The 15,175-nt window shown below is 48.3% G+C and overlaps 3 protein-coding genes across 3 annotated transcripts; 2 read left to right on the top strand and 1 right to left on the bottom strand.

Annotated features, from left to right (window-relative positions):
• Positions 1-1,869: 1,869 nt before the first annotated feature.
• Positions 1,870-2,964, bottom strand: PSV08DRAFT_195897 (uncharacterized protein; the record flags this gene model as incomplete). Its single annotated transcript, XM_014224677.2, has 2 exons — positions 1,870-2,531; positions 2,589-2,964. 2 exons carry the CDS (start codon positions 2,962-2,964, stop codon positions 2,089-2,091), a joined length of 819 nt encoding a protein of 272 aa, XP_014080152.1. The 3' UTR covers positions 1,870-2,088.
• Positions 2,965-3,496: 532 nt separating this feature from the next.
• Positions 3,497-4,724, top strand: PSV08DRAFT_195895 (uncharacterized protein). Its single transcript, XM_014224676.1, has 3 exons — positions 3,497-3,623; positions 3,678-3,717; positions 3,896-4,724. The coding sequence occupies exons 1-3, from the start codon at positions 3,603-3,605 to the stop codon at positions 4,678-4,680; spliced, it is 846 nt and encodes a 281-aa protein (XP_014080151.1). The 5' UTR covers positions 3,497-3,602; the 3' UTR covers positions 4,681-4,724.
• A 933-nt stretch (positions 4,725-5,657) lies between these two features.
• On the top strand, positions 5,658-11,217 carry PSV08DRAFT_172705 (uncharacterized protein; the record flags this gene model as incomplete). The annotated part of the gene is made up of 3 exons (XM_014224675.1): positions 5,658-6,142; positions 6,192-10,932; positions 10,975-11,217. 3 exons carry the CDS (start codon positions 5,658-5,660, stop codon positions 11,215-11,217), a joined length of 5,469 nt encoding a protein of 1,822 aa, XP_014080150.1.
• Positions 11,218-15,175: the final 3,958 nt, after the last annotated feature.

The following is a 15,175-nucleotide window of genomic DNA, read 5'->3' as shown; positions in this document are numbered from 1 at the left end:
CACCTCTAAATGCGTCTTATTCGTTGTAAGTAAGCAAAACGGCGCGACCTGGTACGCTCCGGCACTTGTCTTATGGTTTCGGCATGTGCCATGCTGCAGCCTGCTCAGAATGCGACTTCACAAGGGTGCAGCCACTAACGATCGCGGCTGTCTTCGTGGTGTGGAGGGTGCTTTGCCGTCTAAGTTACATGTTGATATGCAGGATCGTGTAGCGTGAGTGATGGAGTCATGTCCAAACTTTGTATATAATCAGCAAGGGTTCCAACGTTTCGAGAAGGCTAGGTTGCTGTCCGTCTCCGTTGTGTTGGGTACTTGGAGGATCGCTTCGAGAAAACTTGGCTTGTGCGCACTGCTGGGAGGACTTCTACGGTTAGGACCTCATCCCGAGTACTTCCGCCCGCCGGAAAACAAACACTCTTCTGGATAGCGTAGCTAGCATCACGCGCACGGCTGTTATCCATTGCTGACACACATGTTAGCAATCAGGCATTTACTTGGGCAGTTTACGGGAGAAGTCGCTGGGGTACTGTATGGCGCTTCTACAACACTGTCTCTGTGGTAAGGAGGGCACATGACATGGTCTCGCCATTTGAAGGCGTCGTTGATGATCGCCAAACTAAACCAGGCTCATCAAGACCGCTAACTTGGTACCAGCGTAAAAAAGGAACCGTGGACTGATAATGCCGAGGGGCTAAATGGGCCCCTGTCAGAAACTCGGGACCCAATTGTAGACTGACATTGTAACGTGGGCGGGATGGTGGTGCACTGCTACACCAGAATCAGCAAGGGTATGCGAATCAGCCCCTCATGACTCCTGTCTTCAGGGCTGCTAGCCACGCGAAGATAAGCCAGAAGTTAGCCACTTTGCGATGCGCTAAACTAAGGCTGACAGTCGCTATTGTAGTTTAGTCGCTATTGTAGTTTGGCAGATGTATGTAGCACCTCCTCAGTAGTCGCTGCATAGTGCGCAAGGAGCCATGGCGTGCGACGGCAGTTTAAAATAATCCCGTGCACCTGGAACAAAGCAGCGAGCGCCTTCAGCCTTGTAGTTTGCTTCAGGTTGCTGTAACGTGGCTGACGTTGCCCCTGGTCCTGCGACCCAGAGAGATGGTATTGTTAGGTCTCAACAGACACCGTCACTGGAGCCAAGATGCATTCTGCGCGCTCCTTGTCAACGAATCGGCGTAACTATCGCGTGAATTTTGTACTATACTTGTCAGCTGTCATGGTGTAGCTGCGTATGAAAGTGCATAGGAGCACGCGAGAGCGAATTAGAAGCTCGTCCTGCTCTTCTTCAAGCCCCCTTCTACCACTATAGAGCGGGCAGTGTTAATACTGGCGCAGAGGCTTATTCTCGTTCAATTTAGCCTTACTTGGTTGACCGACCCACCTTGCTGGGTGGACTTGTTATGCTTGGCAATTGAGCGCCACTCACTCACGTGTGTAATCGATTGGGTGTCCAGGGCTTACGCATGTCAATTTGTTGGATGAGGAGCATCCCCTGTGTCAATGCTCAACAGTCATTGCGGCTGCGCCCACCTTGACATTGATAGGGCGGCTGCCCGTGTGATCCACTTCTGGGGTCAATTTCGTGGGGTAGAACGGTAGAACCCTTTCATGACTTTCATGACAGTCTATCGTAACCAATAGCCCCCACTTGGAACGAGCACATGTTCCCGAACCTACCCGAGTCCGAATGAAGCTGTACTCATTCAGGTGCCATGGATAGAAGAAACAAACAGTTGAGATGTTTTCTTTGAGGAAATAGGACGTGGGATGGGGACACGGCACGAGGGGCTGAAGTAGGATCTGGGCGTAATGAATACCACTGAACAGGGACCCATGCAAATGGGTACGTAGAACTTGTGATTGCAGAGGCGTTCAATTGCTTGGCAATGAAATCAGTGTATTGACTTGGAATTAATGGTATTCGGTGATAGAAATCCAAGTGACTATGAAACTCAGCTGGGAAACAGAGTCAGTAAAGGGTTTCGTGATTTATCGTACAGGACATATTAGGGGCAGTAAAGAACAAGAACGTGTGAATGCAAAGCGGAGAATGGCGTGATGCGAACCCGCGGAAACGACTTATTTTGCAACAGTGTCGTAGAGTGGGATGTCTCCATTTGCCGCTCTGGTTGTGGCGCGTGGGGAGACCTTGCCTCTCATTCCAAGCTTTGTCTCAGTGACCCAGAGGCGTAGGGCGATAAGATACCGCACAATGACGAAAACGATGATAGCCGCCACAAGAATGCCCACGATGTAGCCAGCAACAACACCTGAGGAGTTCTTCTGGAGGTTAAGAAAGGGGTATACGTAAAAGCCTTGAGTGGCGTGGGTAAGGTAGGCCAGGCCAAGGTAACAAGCCAAGAGGAGGATAACGGGCACTAGGTCCAGCCAGGGCAATCTAGTGGTACTGGGGAAGAGGATTTCGCAAAATGCGTAGAGCGAATTGAGAGCGTGCTGTGACGTGTTGGACCAGATGGAGAACGTGGTGGGGAAATCAGCCGCAAGGAGAGTCCAGAAAACAACTGGTTGAAGTAGTCAGTTTCTTGAATACATGCAACGCTAAGATGAGCGTGACTTACTGGTTACGATCCATGGATAGACGACAATGGTGGAGTAGAACATGCTGTGGGCGACCTGCAGCGGCTTGGGCCAACGCGCCAGGAACGACGTGCCCGTGAGCCAATAGCTGGCCGTGTGCACTGCAGAGAAGGCATAATAGAAAGCAAGACCCCAATACGTCAAGACGGTAAAATAGGAAAAGGATTGCCGGGATTCCTCAGATCTGGCGTGCGTAGCGTTCCAGCCAAAGATGGTAAACAAGGTCGTAAATGCATACAGGGCCAGGAGTACGCGGTAGCCAAACAGAAGGCTGGGAGGCAGGGCCCAGGACGTAACAAATCGCGTGGGGTCGAAGTGGCCGGAGTAGGGCGCTGTTATTCGGTGACCAATAGCCATGACGGGGGTGGAAGGGTGCCCTGCTCCCGTACCGCAATAGCTGCCCAATCCTCGGAACGCACCGGTAAGAGATGCGCGAGTGCCAGAACAAACGAACAACGGTGTTTGCGATGGGTTGTGAGCGGGTTTCGGGTGGTGGTGATGCTGCGACGTGGTGTCGCGAGGATACTACCAGCAAAACTCAGTTTGCCCAATTTCCGAAAACGAAGCTGAAAAGGGCTCTGTCTCCGATTCGAGTCAGGACGGACTGCAAAGGAGGCGCTAAGGCAGCCGCACTGCGCTAGGCCGCTTTGGGCCTACGCCTGGTGATCAAGACGATGCCCATCGCCGGTGCCTTCGTAATGTAACGAAACTACTCCCCCTGGCCTCCGCTTGGGCTCCCCACGCTTGCAGATATGGCTGGACGGCGAGGTCTGTTCCCACATGCACTCCCAGACGCTGCCGGGGTCATGCCTGCTCCTTGCTTTGCATACTGGCCGCTGGCATGTACTTCTGCATTCTACTTTAAGACTGCATGCCATCAAGTCTGACCACATATTACCCGGAATGCTCATGCAAACTCTGCCTACCAGGCCACCTTCTGCTCTCCAGCTCTACGCTACGACGACGACGTCTGTCCCATCATCTCCAATCGAAACATGAGCGACTCGAGGATATCAGTACGCACACCTCTCCCACTGCTCCCACTGTAGGCCATCACTGACCAATGGCAGCAGAAAGCGCAGCACCTTGCTCGTATTCGGGACAACCAACGTGAGTCCTTCATGCTTTCCTACACATTTGCTGTCTTGAGATTCCGTCTTGCCACCTTGTTCGACGTCGCCCACTTGTCTATCATCTTTCACCAGAAGTCACGTGTCTGATCAGACTGCACCCGGTGCTCGGTCTGTCGGATACCTATAGAATCTCCACTAACACTTGTATCTTACAGGACGCTCACGCGCTCGTCGTAAAGAATACCTGCAGGAACTTGAGACCAAGCTGCGCACCTATGAGCAGATCGGCATCGAGGCTTCCTCAGAGATTCAGAGCGCTGCGAGGACAGTGCTCGAGGAGAACCGCAAGCTCAAGGCGATCCTCCGCGATCAAGGAATGTCCGAACAAGAAGTGTCAGCCGTATTGGAAAATACACCAGACCAGCACAGCAAGCAAGTCCCTGCAGCATCCAGGCTGAGTGAAATGCTCGAAGGCAAAACCAAGCCAGACCTAAACACCTCGACAACCTCCCACGTAGCTTCCCACACAAAGCCCACCTTAATCCCTCGACACACGCCGCCAGTCCAAACCATCAGTTCCATACCTCCACGATCCACGGATTTCAGTTACGATGATTCACCAAGCCCTGGCTCGATAATATCGGCTATGAGTACCCCGCCTCCTTCTTCCTATTCCACTACGTTCTATGCCGCACCTTCAACCCCGCCTGGCACCGAGATCAAGATAGAGGACGTCGCCTACGAATATCCCTACAACCGCCCATACAACAGCTCTTGGACTCATTCGGGAGATTTTGGCTATCCGGCAGATCCATTCAATTACTACAACCGTTCTACATGCGTCGAAGCCGCCAACATTGTGAGCACAGCGCGATCGGACCCTGGCACAGAGCTGGACACTAGCATGGGATATCGCTATCCTGATCAATACAGCCAAATGAACAATGCGGCACTTCTTAACATGATGAATGGCTACTCCCACCATGCCGCCCCCATGTGACTGGACAAGTCAGGCCGTTCAAATACATCGGCTCTACGTCACTACTAGCGCATCCACCTCTGCAGAGAGAAGACTCGTGGAGGATGAACCTCAACAGGAAGTCGCGAAGCTAGCCATGCTCAAGCCATGGCTCAGGTGCACGCTGATACAAATCACTGCATATCCAGCTTCGCCTCGCCATATACACACACGATGCGATCAACAGGGAGGGTTGCAGACCGGTGCTGCCCTGAACTGAAGACACCCACCTAGTGTACAACAATACCCATGTGGCCTTGGAGACTAAAACATCTCCCACATATACAACGGATCGAATACCTTGTCAACAGCGTCACAGTTTTTTTTTACCTACCTTTTCATTAGATTACGATATCTCTATAGACTGTGCTTAATGCCAGTAAGCACAATGAATGATTCCAGCTATTCAAGCTCCTTGTCTCTTTGTTTACGCAGTCTCTTGCTGCCGGCATATCATCCTGGCCATCCTACGCACCTCTACCCTTGCGATGAAAGAATAACCGGAAAACATTCCGTCTGCATCATGGGTATTCCCACAAATACTTGTATGGGCACTTCTAACTACTTGTTACCCCACCAGAATTCTCTTGTCGGCTTTCAGTACTTGTTGTTTCATCCAATCTGAAATTTCTGTATCAAAGGATTGCATCCATGTTTGGTGCGTCCAAGTTCGGTGCACACAATACATTGTATAACGGATCCCAGGCAACGTTCTGATATCCGTATTGTTTCTTTGTTTTCCAAATCAGTCGGTACCTGGCAACTCTACAGATGTGGCATTCGGTATTGTTGTGCGCTAACAAAGACGAAAGTTTGAAAGAACAGAAAACAAGTAAACATGTCAAACAAAGGCCTTTGTAAGAAGCACTCACGATCACTATTCATCTGTAGACATCTTATGGCACTTGACTCTGATTTTTTTAGAATTCAAGAAATTTCGGAGTGTTCACTGATCTAATATGCCCCCCAAGCGCCAAGGAAACAGAAGCAAGAAAGGCCCAGTATCCAAGGGTCCCGATTTGAAGAAAGAATATGAAGATGCCAGTCGTGCGTCTATTCCGGTAGACTGGGCAATACCCAAGGCGAAGCGGAAAAATGCTTTTGATCGAAAGTACTTGGATGATTACGCTCAGCCTTTGTACGAGAGAGAACCGGACGAGCTACGACCAATGCAAGCAGGCTTGCCCGAGGCTCAAATACGCACGCCAATTTATCAGAAAGATGGCAAGGACATGGTTGCAGGAGATGCAAATCAATCCAGTGCAGCATTGCGCGACCTTTACAATGAGATCAAGAGGCTAAGTGCCAAGGAGCCAGACGGACTTCATGATATTGCTGCACTTACTGGGCAATTTGAAGAGGGAGACGAGAATGCTGCCGTGGTCCTATCAAGAGCAGAGAATCAAGAAGTATTTGTCTTGGACACAGAACGACGTCTGCAAGTGTACGTAGGGCTTTGTCAAATTTTGTAGTTCTCTGCTAACCTAGACTAGAACCGTCAATGATCAAACTGCTCACGTCGATCTCATCCGACGGGTACCAACAGGCGTGGGGAACCAGAGGCTAGGCCATTTTATCGAAGTCCCCCTGGGGACATCGATCACCGTCAATGGTATCACATACACCAATCAGGGTAGTTCCTCGCCTACACCCTTTTTCATCGGTCCTCTTGAAGACTTTGCCGTTATTGAACTGCTTTCACAGCCGCTATTCTTTTTCCGACATGAAGGCAGCTTGAAATATAAGGCGACGACTAGAAAAGCCGCCCAAGACGAGATGGAGCGTCGCGATAGAAACGGAGATGTTGCCAGAGATGACGTGATAATCAGGTGGCTTCCAATTGGGTCACCAGAGGTGACCTCACAAGAAGTTGGGAATGAGGCAGAGACTACGGAATCCATGTCTGAACTGTTCCAAGCTCTCGCGAATGAACAAATACAGCATGAGTTTGCGGAAGTTGAGGCAGTTGAAGAAGTCGAGGAAGACGAATATTCCGACGCATTCACAGAGGACGGTCGGCGAATTGAGAATCCACACAGCTATTTTAAAACACGTCTCAACCAACATTTGGAAGATAAAGTAGCTTCTCTCATCCCCAGAGTGATCGCTTCCATCAACCACCGACAGCCAGAAAATGCTGGGTTCAGTTTCATCCATGAAAGTACCGTCTTCCGACCAGACAGAACATTACTCACTGCCCTCACCCAACAGTCTGGTCGCAATCTCCTACTCGTAGCCCAGGTTCAACAGCCAGAAAAAAGAATCAGAGTTAGAGTCCTCTATCCGCTGTTCTGGCGTAGTTCAGGGAGCCATCTCAGTAAGATCAATCAAAATTTGCGACGTTGGATTTTGGCGTCTGGATCGAGCGAGCAAATGACGGAGAACCTACTCATGGATACCGAATGGGTGCCCTGTGCGCAGACCACTACCCAAGAAGCTTCTTCAACATATACAATTTTGAATGCGTGGGCCTTAGCTATGGGTTTAGAGCCCAATCCAGAATTTACGCCAACTCGCCATGGTGACGAAGCCTTCTTCATTCAAGCAGAGGGGATGTTCCATCTTGCTTTAGAGAACGCCTTGACTTGGAAACTGCTTCTTTCGTTTTTACATTGCACTGAATTTGTGAAGCCAGCTGTTACGAGGGAGACTGATGATGACGAAGATGCTGACCTGCCAGCTCAGGATCGCCGTTTTGATCTGCGAAAACGCCCTTTTGACACTCTGATTGCTAATCAGACAAAAGCCGACGAGACTTTCCCAGCAAAGGAAATAGAGACGAAGCAGACTCCCGTGCAGCTCGAAGATGGCATTCTTCACAGCGAAACAAACCGTTCAGATTCGCTCTCTAACAAACAACTGAATGAGCTGTTACCCCTTGTGCGTGAAGGAAGATGGAGACTGCAAGATATTGCAAAGCGGCCAGAACAATACTACTACGAGGACACAGAAACATCTGAAGAGTCTTTCGAGACTCCCTTGCCGGTGAAAGATTCACCTGTCCAGCCTCTTCAATTGGATACCTTTCCCGTACCAGCTGAGTTCAGTCTCTGCGAATATCTCCGTGAAGAGCTGAACAAGCTAGCCAATGGTAATCAGATCAATCAGAATGATCAACTAGAAGCACTTACAACAAAGACACCCCCGTTAACCAAGAACGAGATCCGAGAGAGCATAGCATCCGTTATCCGAGCCGTCAACCAACGCCACCCCCCAGGCGCAGGCTTCACCACCGAATCCTCCAAAACCGAGCTCGAATCGTCCATCACCAAAAACGGAGACTTAATCTCAGTATACATGCTAGAGGCAACCGAAACGCACAACCTCTGCATCCTGACACAGAACTCCGGACCCAACAAGAATACCGACACCGTCATCGACTCCGCACCCTGGCTAACAAGCAAAGCCACCAGAGCCAAGATATTTAGTCATCTCGGCTCCCAGGAACCCATCACAGGGCTTCTTAAGTGGGTGTTTGCACCGCAACAGGCACACGAGCATCATGACGGATATCATGTTGTGCTTAACGCATGGAGTATCTTGTTGAATTTGCCTTTGAACGGCGGGGGCTTCGTTTCAAGCCCAGAATTCATCCGCGATGCACGTCACGTCATTCAGGCTGCGCTGCGGGGCGAGGCGAACTGGCTACTTATCTGGGCTTTGCTGCGCTGTCATGAGTACGTAGCTTCGACGGAGGCACCGGGGCTAGGCAGGAGATTTGCTAGGACGATACCGGAGAGTGAGCAAGAAGCGTATGAGGCGTTTATGCGAACGAAAAAGGGGGAATTTGTCAGGGAGCGTGTGAATGTGTGTGAGCTATTTTTAGCTGGATCAATCCAAAACCACGACGATTCATTCCTTTGGGATCGTCTCGATACGGAGGATCGAAACACAAGGATTCCCGAATTACAGCGCAACGGGCTTTTCGACAGCACTTTGTCTCGCGACGAGATCCGAAGTCGATATGCCACACTGAGTAAACATATCAGCCCGTGCGAGTCCCTGCGAGATACCCTGAGTCAGCTGCTAGCGAATGAGGAGATACAGAAGGAGTTGGAAGAATTTCGAAGCAACGACATAATAACGACAGAGAAGGGAGAGTGGCTAGACGATTCTGAAAGCGCACTCGCTATAAGCGCCGTCACCATGGCCATCAACCAGATGCAGAGTATCGAAGAAGGATTCAGCATCGTTCAAAGTCAATTCGTGCAGTTATGCCAGGCTTGCGGAGGGGCTGACATGGAAAACTGTATGCTCGACGCTCTTCGTCCTGGGCGGCCACTGCTTGCTCCAATCTCGTTCAAGAGCCATATTGTTCTTCTCCTTGCCCAATTAGACGAGCAAGGCCGACCAACAATTTCCTTTGTGGATTCTTTGTTCTGTCATTACGATGCAGAAGATCGTGAGAAATTGTTCAATATTGGCTGGCAGGTTCTCCGTGGCTCCTCTTGGTGGCGGGGTGTCTTCGCGGATAAAAATGCCTTTGAGAAGGTGAAACCAAAGTCCGCGACGTGGGTAGAGACAGCTCGCCAGCCGAGCTCGAACGAATGCGGATACTTTACGATCCTGAATGCATGGGGTCTGGCTATGGGATTGGAGCTCAATCAAGATGTTCGACTGCGATGGACTGATTCGTTCTTCCAAGAGCTGCAAGACATGGTGCATCTTGTGCGTCTCGGACACGCCAATTGGAAACTCATGTTTGATTTCCTGCAGTGTCACGACATTGTTCGAGATGGTATTGTACCGGGGAACAGGCGATTTTCTAGGACTCATTCGACACGGGCCGAGCCAAAATTTGATGATAATCTGGCAAACCTCCTGGCCACGGAAAAGTTGCACTGGGCTAGACAAAAATATCAGACAGAAGCGTTGGAACGCATCCGAAATGCGAACCGCATTCCAAACATGACTGGGAGACCACATAACGGGAAGAAAGCGTTCCCTTCCGACGGATGGATTGATGTCACAAAGAAATATGAATACGTGCCACGACTGCAGCGTTTCGGTCTCCTCAACATTGATCATAGGGAGAGGGAAATGGAGGCAGCCTTTAGAAATCTGTCGAAGACCCGAGTAGAAAGCTGCCTAAAGAAATTACCACCAGCAAACTCGCAGTCTATTACATCCAACCAAGAAGCCCTTCTACAAGTAATCCGCGACGAGATCAAGTTGCAGTACGAAGGCATGGACTCAGACATCCAAAGGGAGCCCCACGAATGGATCGAAGATACCCTTGATTTTTATGACCAAATTCGAAAGACCGCCAAGCTGCAGCAGATGCTGAGCAACAAGGGTATTGTGAAACCGAATGACTGGCAACGTCTTATGGAGGACTCCGATTTGAACCTCGCCATGGCATCTGTTCTGGAAGCCATTGACAACCTACAGTCGGGTCTGCACGCAGCGTCGGGATCGCAACACCCCTTTGCCAGTGGTTTTGCTTTGACAACCAGCAACGCCCTCCAGATGGCACTGCACGGGATCGAAAGCGTCCCCTTCTCGCGCCCGCGAAGGACCTGGCTCATCCCACTAGTCGCGACCAAAAACGGATTACTAGAGCAACTCGAAGTCTGGGCTAAGACGAACGGCAAGAAGTATAAAAGCCCCACTGGTCGTGCAGGCGGTCACGCATTCCTCGTCGTCGTCCAAGAAGCAATCAACCACGACCCCGAAAACCCAGCCGAGACGCGTTTCGAAACCCACATTTTCGACAGCTGTCTCCGCATCTTCGACGATGTTCGAGATTTCTTCAGCGTGCGCGTGGAAAATGCCGCTGCGTCACTGAAGTGGTCGACGCAACGCAACGAATTCGGTGCTGTGCAATTCGACACTGGAGCGTTCATTCACGAGAACCTTCCTCAGCAGATGGCAGGGGGTTTCCAGTGCGGTCACCACGTATTGATCAACGCCTGGATCATCGCCATGGGCCTTCACTTCGACCCCGAAGCGCAATACACCACCGAGATCTACAAACAGCTCTACACGCTTGCTCAAGCCGCTACGGCTGGTATTCTCGACTGGCGAACCCTGGCCGCGTGGTTCTTCTGTCACAAGCTCACCGTCGAGCGCACTTTTGATGCCGTACCCGAGAATCGCCGGTTCGGATGTACCGTCGTGCAACGCGATGAGCGTACGCTAGAGGGTAGGATTACAGAGCAGTATGCAGTCCAAGATGCGGCGCTCGAGATGTTCAGCCTGGCGCAGGTGCCGTATGATTATTCGAATAACTTTGTGATGATTGGTGGCGAGAATGGCGGAGAGACTAGCTGGGAGCATACTGAGAATAGTGGAGAGGATAGCGATAGTTCGAATAGTTTGTTTGGGTTGAAGAGGCGCGTTGATGATGCTGAAGGGGATTTTCTGGAGAAGCGCAGGGGAATCAAGAGGAAGTGGACGAGGGGCCTGAGGTTCTTGGATCGGTATGGTGAGGGCGATGGTGAACAGAATGCAGGAGGCCAGGCTGGGAAGAAGCGCCGGTTGCTTGGTCATTTGACTCCGCTGGATGTTCAGGATTAGAAGGTAGCTAGCTAGTCTGTCTTTTCGTTGTAGCAGGCGTCATGTATTGAGTACATCTTTTTCTAACATCCCTCTCTGGGTTACCGGACACCCCCTGTGGCCGGAAAAATGATTGGTATTTTGACGTTTAGTAACTGGTTGCATCAGATCCAGTCCGAAGTAACGTACATCCCTTTGCAACGGAACAACCGCCGTAACGGACAAAATTATAGGTACTTTGACTTTGCAGCAACATCATAGCCTGCAATCATCGTAATAATCATATTAGCTTACCTAAGTATATACTAGGGTTAATTCTGAGTCGATGCATGCCCACTAATACAAAAATTACAATCGTGTAGATACCTTCCCTCCAGATATACGAAGACACCTGCTTCATCCCAATAATACGCCTCACGAGTTATACGACCACCACCATCAGTTCTATCCGTCGCAACGCATCTATCGCTTCTATATATGTCTAGGTATTCGATAGAATTGTCCAAGCCTACTCACCAGTGGCAAGGGCTAGTCAGTAAACTAATTCGTGCGTGGTCGCCACACGGCCTAGTACCTCCGTATCTAATATACCAATCAGCAGTACTAACATAATCTCGATCGCTGAGCCAGCCAAATAGGGGCAAGCTCAAAACAGTAAGCAGAGCTTCATGTGTGGATTGGATGTCGTGTTTAAGTAAGACAAGCTAGGCGGGAAAACTTCAGAAGGCGTCGATACAGGGCACGCGGAGGGCATGTGACATAAAATAATTAGTTAACTCTATACAATTATGCAAGGTAGGTATAACGTAGTTAGAAAACATTCATAGTTCGTTGCGGGGGGATGTTCGACCCACAAGGACGGACGTTAGCTATATACTCAGCAGTAGCAGGCAGGCCTGCCACTACTAAGACGTGTGCTCCCTTGCTAAGACTTATATGCCCCTGCTGAGACTTGTACGTCCGTAGCAAGACCGAGGTAAGACTAGTGTTATCAACTCAATCCCAATACATATCCCAACAACTATAATCGCGACTACAACAGCGACGTATAAAGTGGCTGTAGTTAAAATAACTAGGGAGCATCTTAGAATATTCCTCTAAGAAATAGCTAATTATTCTATCTAAAAATCCTATATAAATATACTAAAACTTGCAACTAAAGTGATTCATTACCCTTAGGGTGGGCATTTCCCTTAGGGTATAAGACCCATGCAACGCGCGGGCAATTTCTTAAAATTTTCAGAACGAACCATTGGGCCTGAGTAGTTCTCAAGAATTATAGACTTCTAACTAACTATTACGATCTAATTAGCTACTTTCGGCATAAAGGGGTTTTCGGCACACAGTGACGCGTAACCAAGGTAAGCACTAATCCCCACTAAACTAATACTACGTAGCAACGATTTGGCGCAACCGACGTTACAACGTATAATAAGATAAAGCCCTCGTACGATAAATGCTTGGTTCTTAAAATTATTATTATCTTGCACAATTCTAAGAGAGACCGACTTATTACATCTATTTATTCGAGCTAGTTTAGCATCTTAAGATGAAATTTATACTATCACTCCTCCTCTTTGGACTTACTACATCTGCACTATATCCTAATAAAGCTATTAACAAGTCCCCTGATCGTGTTCTACAGGCACGGGCTGCGTGCTGTAGTGAAGCCCTTATTAATCGTCAAAAAACCTGTGTAAGTTCTATATATCTGTTCAGATTTAATAACCTTACTGATATATTTAAAGGTTTGCTTTGACAATGTACGTATATCGTGACTCTGTAAATTCTAATTTTTAACTTTTGAAGCAATCATGCTGCGGTCATTAGAACGCAATACAGTGAAAGTAGAGAGGGCGCGGATCGGGAGGGAAACATGACGCTAGCGTTAGTGCTCTATCGCTTGACATTTTTCACTCTGTTTGCTATATAGCGTATCAGATCAATTATCTCAGAAAAGAATAGCAGGCTATACCCTAACCTACCAGAATTAGGTATTAAAAAAATTAACTTTACAGTTAAAGTACGTAATAAAAAGATCTAGGTGGACCTCTGCGAGACCCTATTAAACCCTAAAAAACGGGTTAGTATTACTACTAAAGCCTCTTAACAGGTATATGTTAAATAGACAAATCTCTATTAGGTACGATAACTAAAATACAGTTATAATAAAGGTAGCAGCCTAGCGAACTGCGGTTGCGACGAAGGTAGTAGAACAGCGAACTACGGTTACAATAAGATAATAAACTATAGTTGCAATAAGAATATATTGCGCAAAGCGCTCCTATACCTATATATTCGCTATATCGTATCTTATTAAAGGCACAAATCTATTAGAACTTAATATCTTATTAACGGCACAAGCCTATCTAAACCTCCTATCACTACTATATCGAACTTCCTCTTACGGCTCCCGTCGTTTTTAAGCTATTTAGTGCTAATTAAGTCCCCTACGTCTATCGAACCTATAATAGCCTTCTATAACTATCCGTCTAATAGTATCTATAAAGAGATACGTAGGTAGATAAAGGAGAGATTCTATAGATTAGAAGCTAGCGTAGACTCTACTAGTATAGTTAAGCTACGAGAGATCTGGCGGATTAGCGAGTACGCACTCGTAAGCAACTTAGACGCGTACAAAATCTACTTAGCAGGTTTAAGTATTATAGATATTAACTTAAAAGGGGTAGATATAGATACTATAGAGTGGCTATACGAGGAGGCTATCTATATTAAAGATACTTTAAAAGCTAAACATCCGACCGATCAGCAGAAGGAGTTTTTAGAGAGGTTCTAGTCAAGTAAGAGCAAGGCGTGGATAGGTATAGTGCTTTAGTTTTATAGCAAAGCGCTAGGTATTCGATAGGCTGGAGATAGACTTAACGGCGTCACGGACTGTGTAGCGATTTGCTCGTGTGGACGCTGCGTGACGATATCGATGGGCGGGCGTGACGGTTTCGATGGGTGGAGCTGAGAATGGGCGCGCGCGGTTGCTGATTTGAATACCTGTATGACTAGTTCTAATAAATCCCGAAATTTTGTTTCACAAAAACGTTCCCGAAAGGCCGGAGCCAAATTGGTGCTCTATAGTTACAGTTGTGGTTGTGGTTAGGGTTAACGTGTTTCATTCACCACCGAGCGGCGCAGTCTCCCCACCAAAGCAATGTCACAATACTTCGTAACTAGAGAATTTGGAGATAATGATAAGCAAACATGGCGCGCGCTTCGCGATACGAAGAGATTGAAGAGGTGGTGTAGGGTTATGCAGGGAATATCTACATGCTACTCATTGACTGGCTGACCAAGATTGGTCATGTAACACAGCATTATCACCTTGCATAACCACGGCAAGCACTACCTATCATGTTGTTTTTCTGCTCCTACTTTGTGGAAGACGCTTTTTTAGCAGGCGTATCGCGTGTTGTATTGTGTAGTGTCTAGTTTTGTCAAGGATTTTACCATAGATTTGGGCGTACTGCGGTATTGTATCACGTGATCAGATTGCAGATATATACTACTGGGGATTCCTTTTCGGAATAGATAGACTACCTTCTCCACTCAATACAATACAGCGATTGGATTTTGGCTTTTTTCCCACCAGCTCGATTGTGAGTCGACCCTTGGTCTTTGAACTCGATCTTGTATCGTATCACATTTCTTCGGGTTACTTTTTAACGTCTACTGCCTACATCTTGCATCAGTGTTTATCTCTAGTTGTTATCTAAACTGGCCTAAGAAGTTCCAAAACGTTAAGATGGATGCTGCGGCGTTTGCGGACTGGGTCGAACTACAAAACTTGATAAAGGAGCGTTATCCGGACCTACCCTTTCACGAGGCGTACGTCAACCTTCTCCATGATGCGTTCATCAAGTTGCCCAAAGAATGCATGGAGAGGATTGCGCCGATGCTACCATACCTTATACAACAGTCACCTGAAATCTTGGGGTTGATCGGTACTCGCTGCGGATATCCGGAGGTG

The sequence above is a fragment of the Bipolaris maydis genome, assembly GCF_028858645.1.
Source record: "Bipolaris maydis strain C4 unplaced genomic scaffold PSV08scaffold_2, whole genome shotgun sequence".
In the NCBI taxonomy this organism is placed as follows: domain Eukaryota; kingdom Fungi; phylum Ascomycota; class Dothideomycetes; order Pleosporales; family Pleosporaceae; genus Bipolaris; species Bipolaris maydis.
Note: the sequence above shows the minus strand (reverse complement) of the source record. Positions and strands in the feature narration are given on the sequence as shown.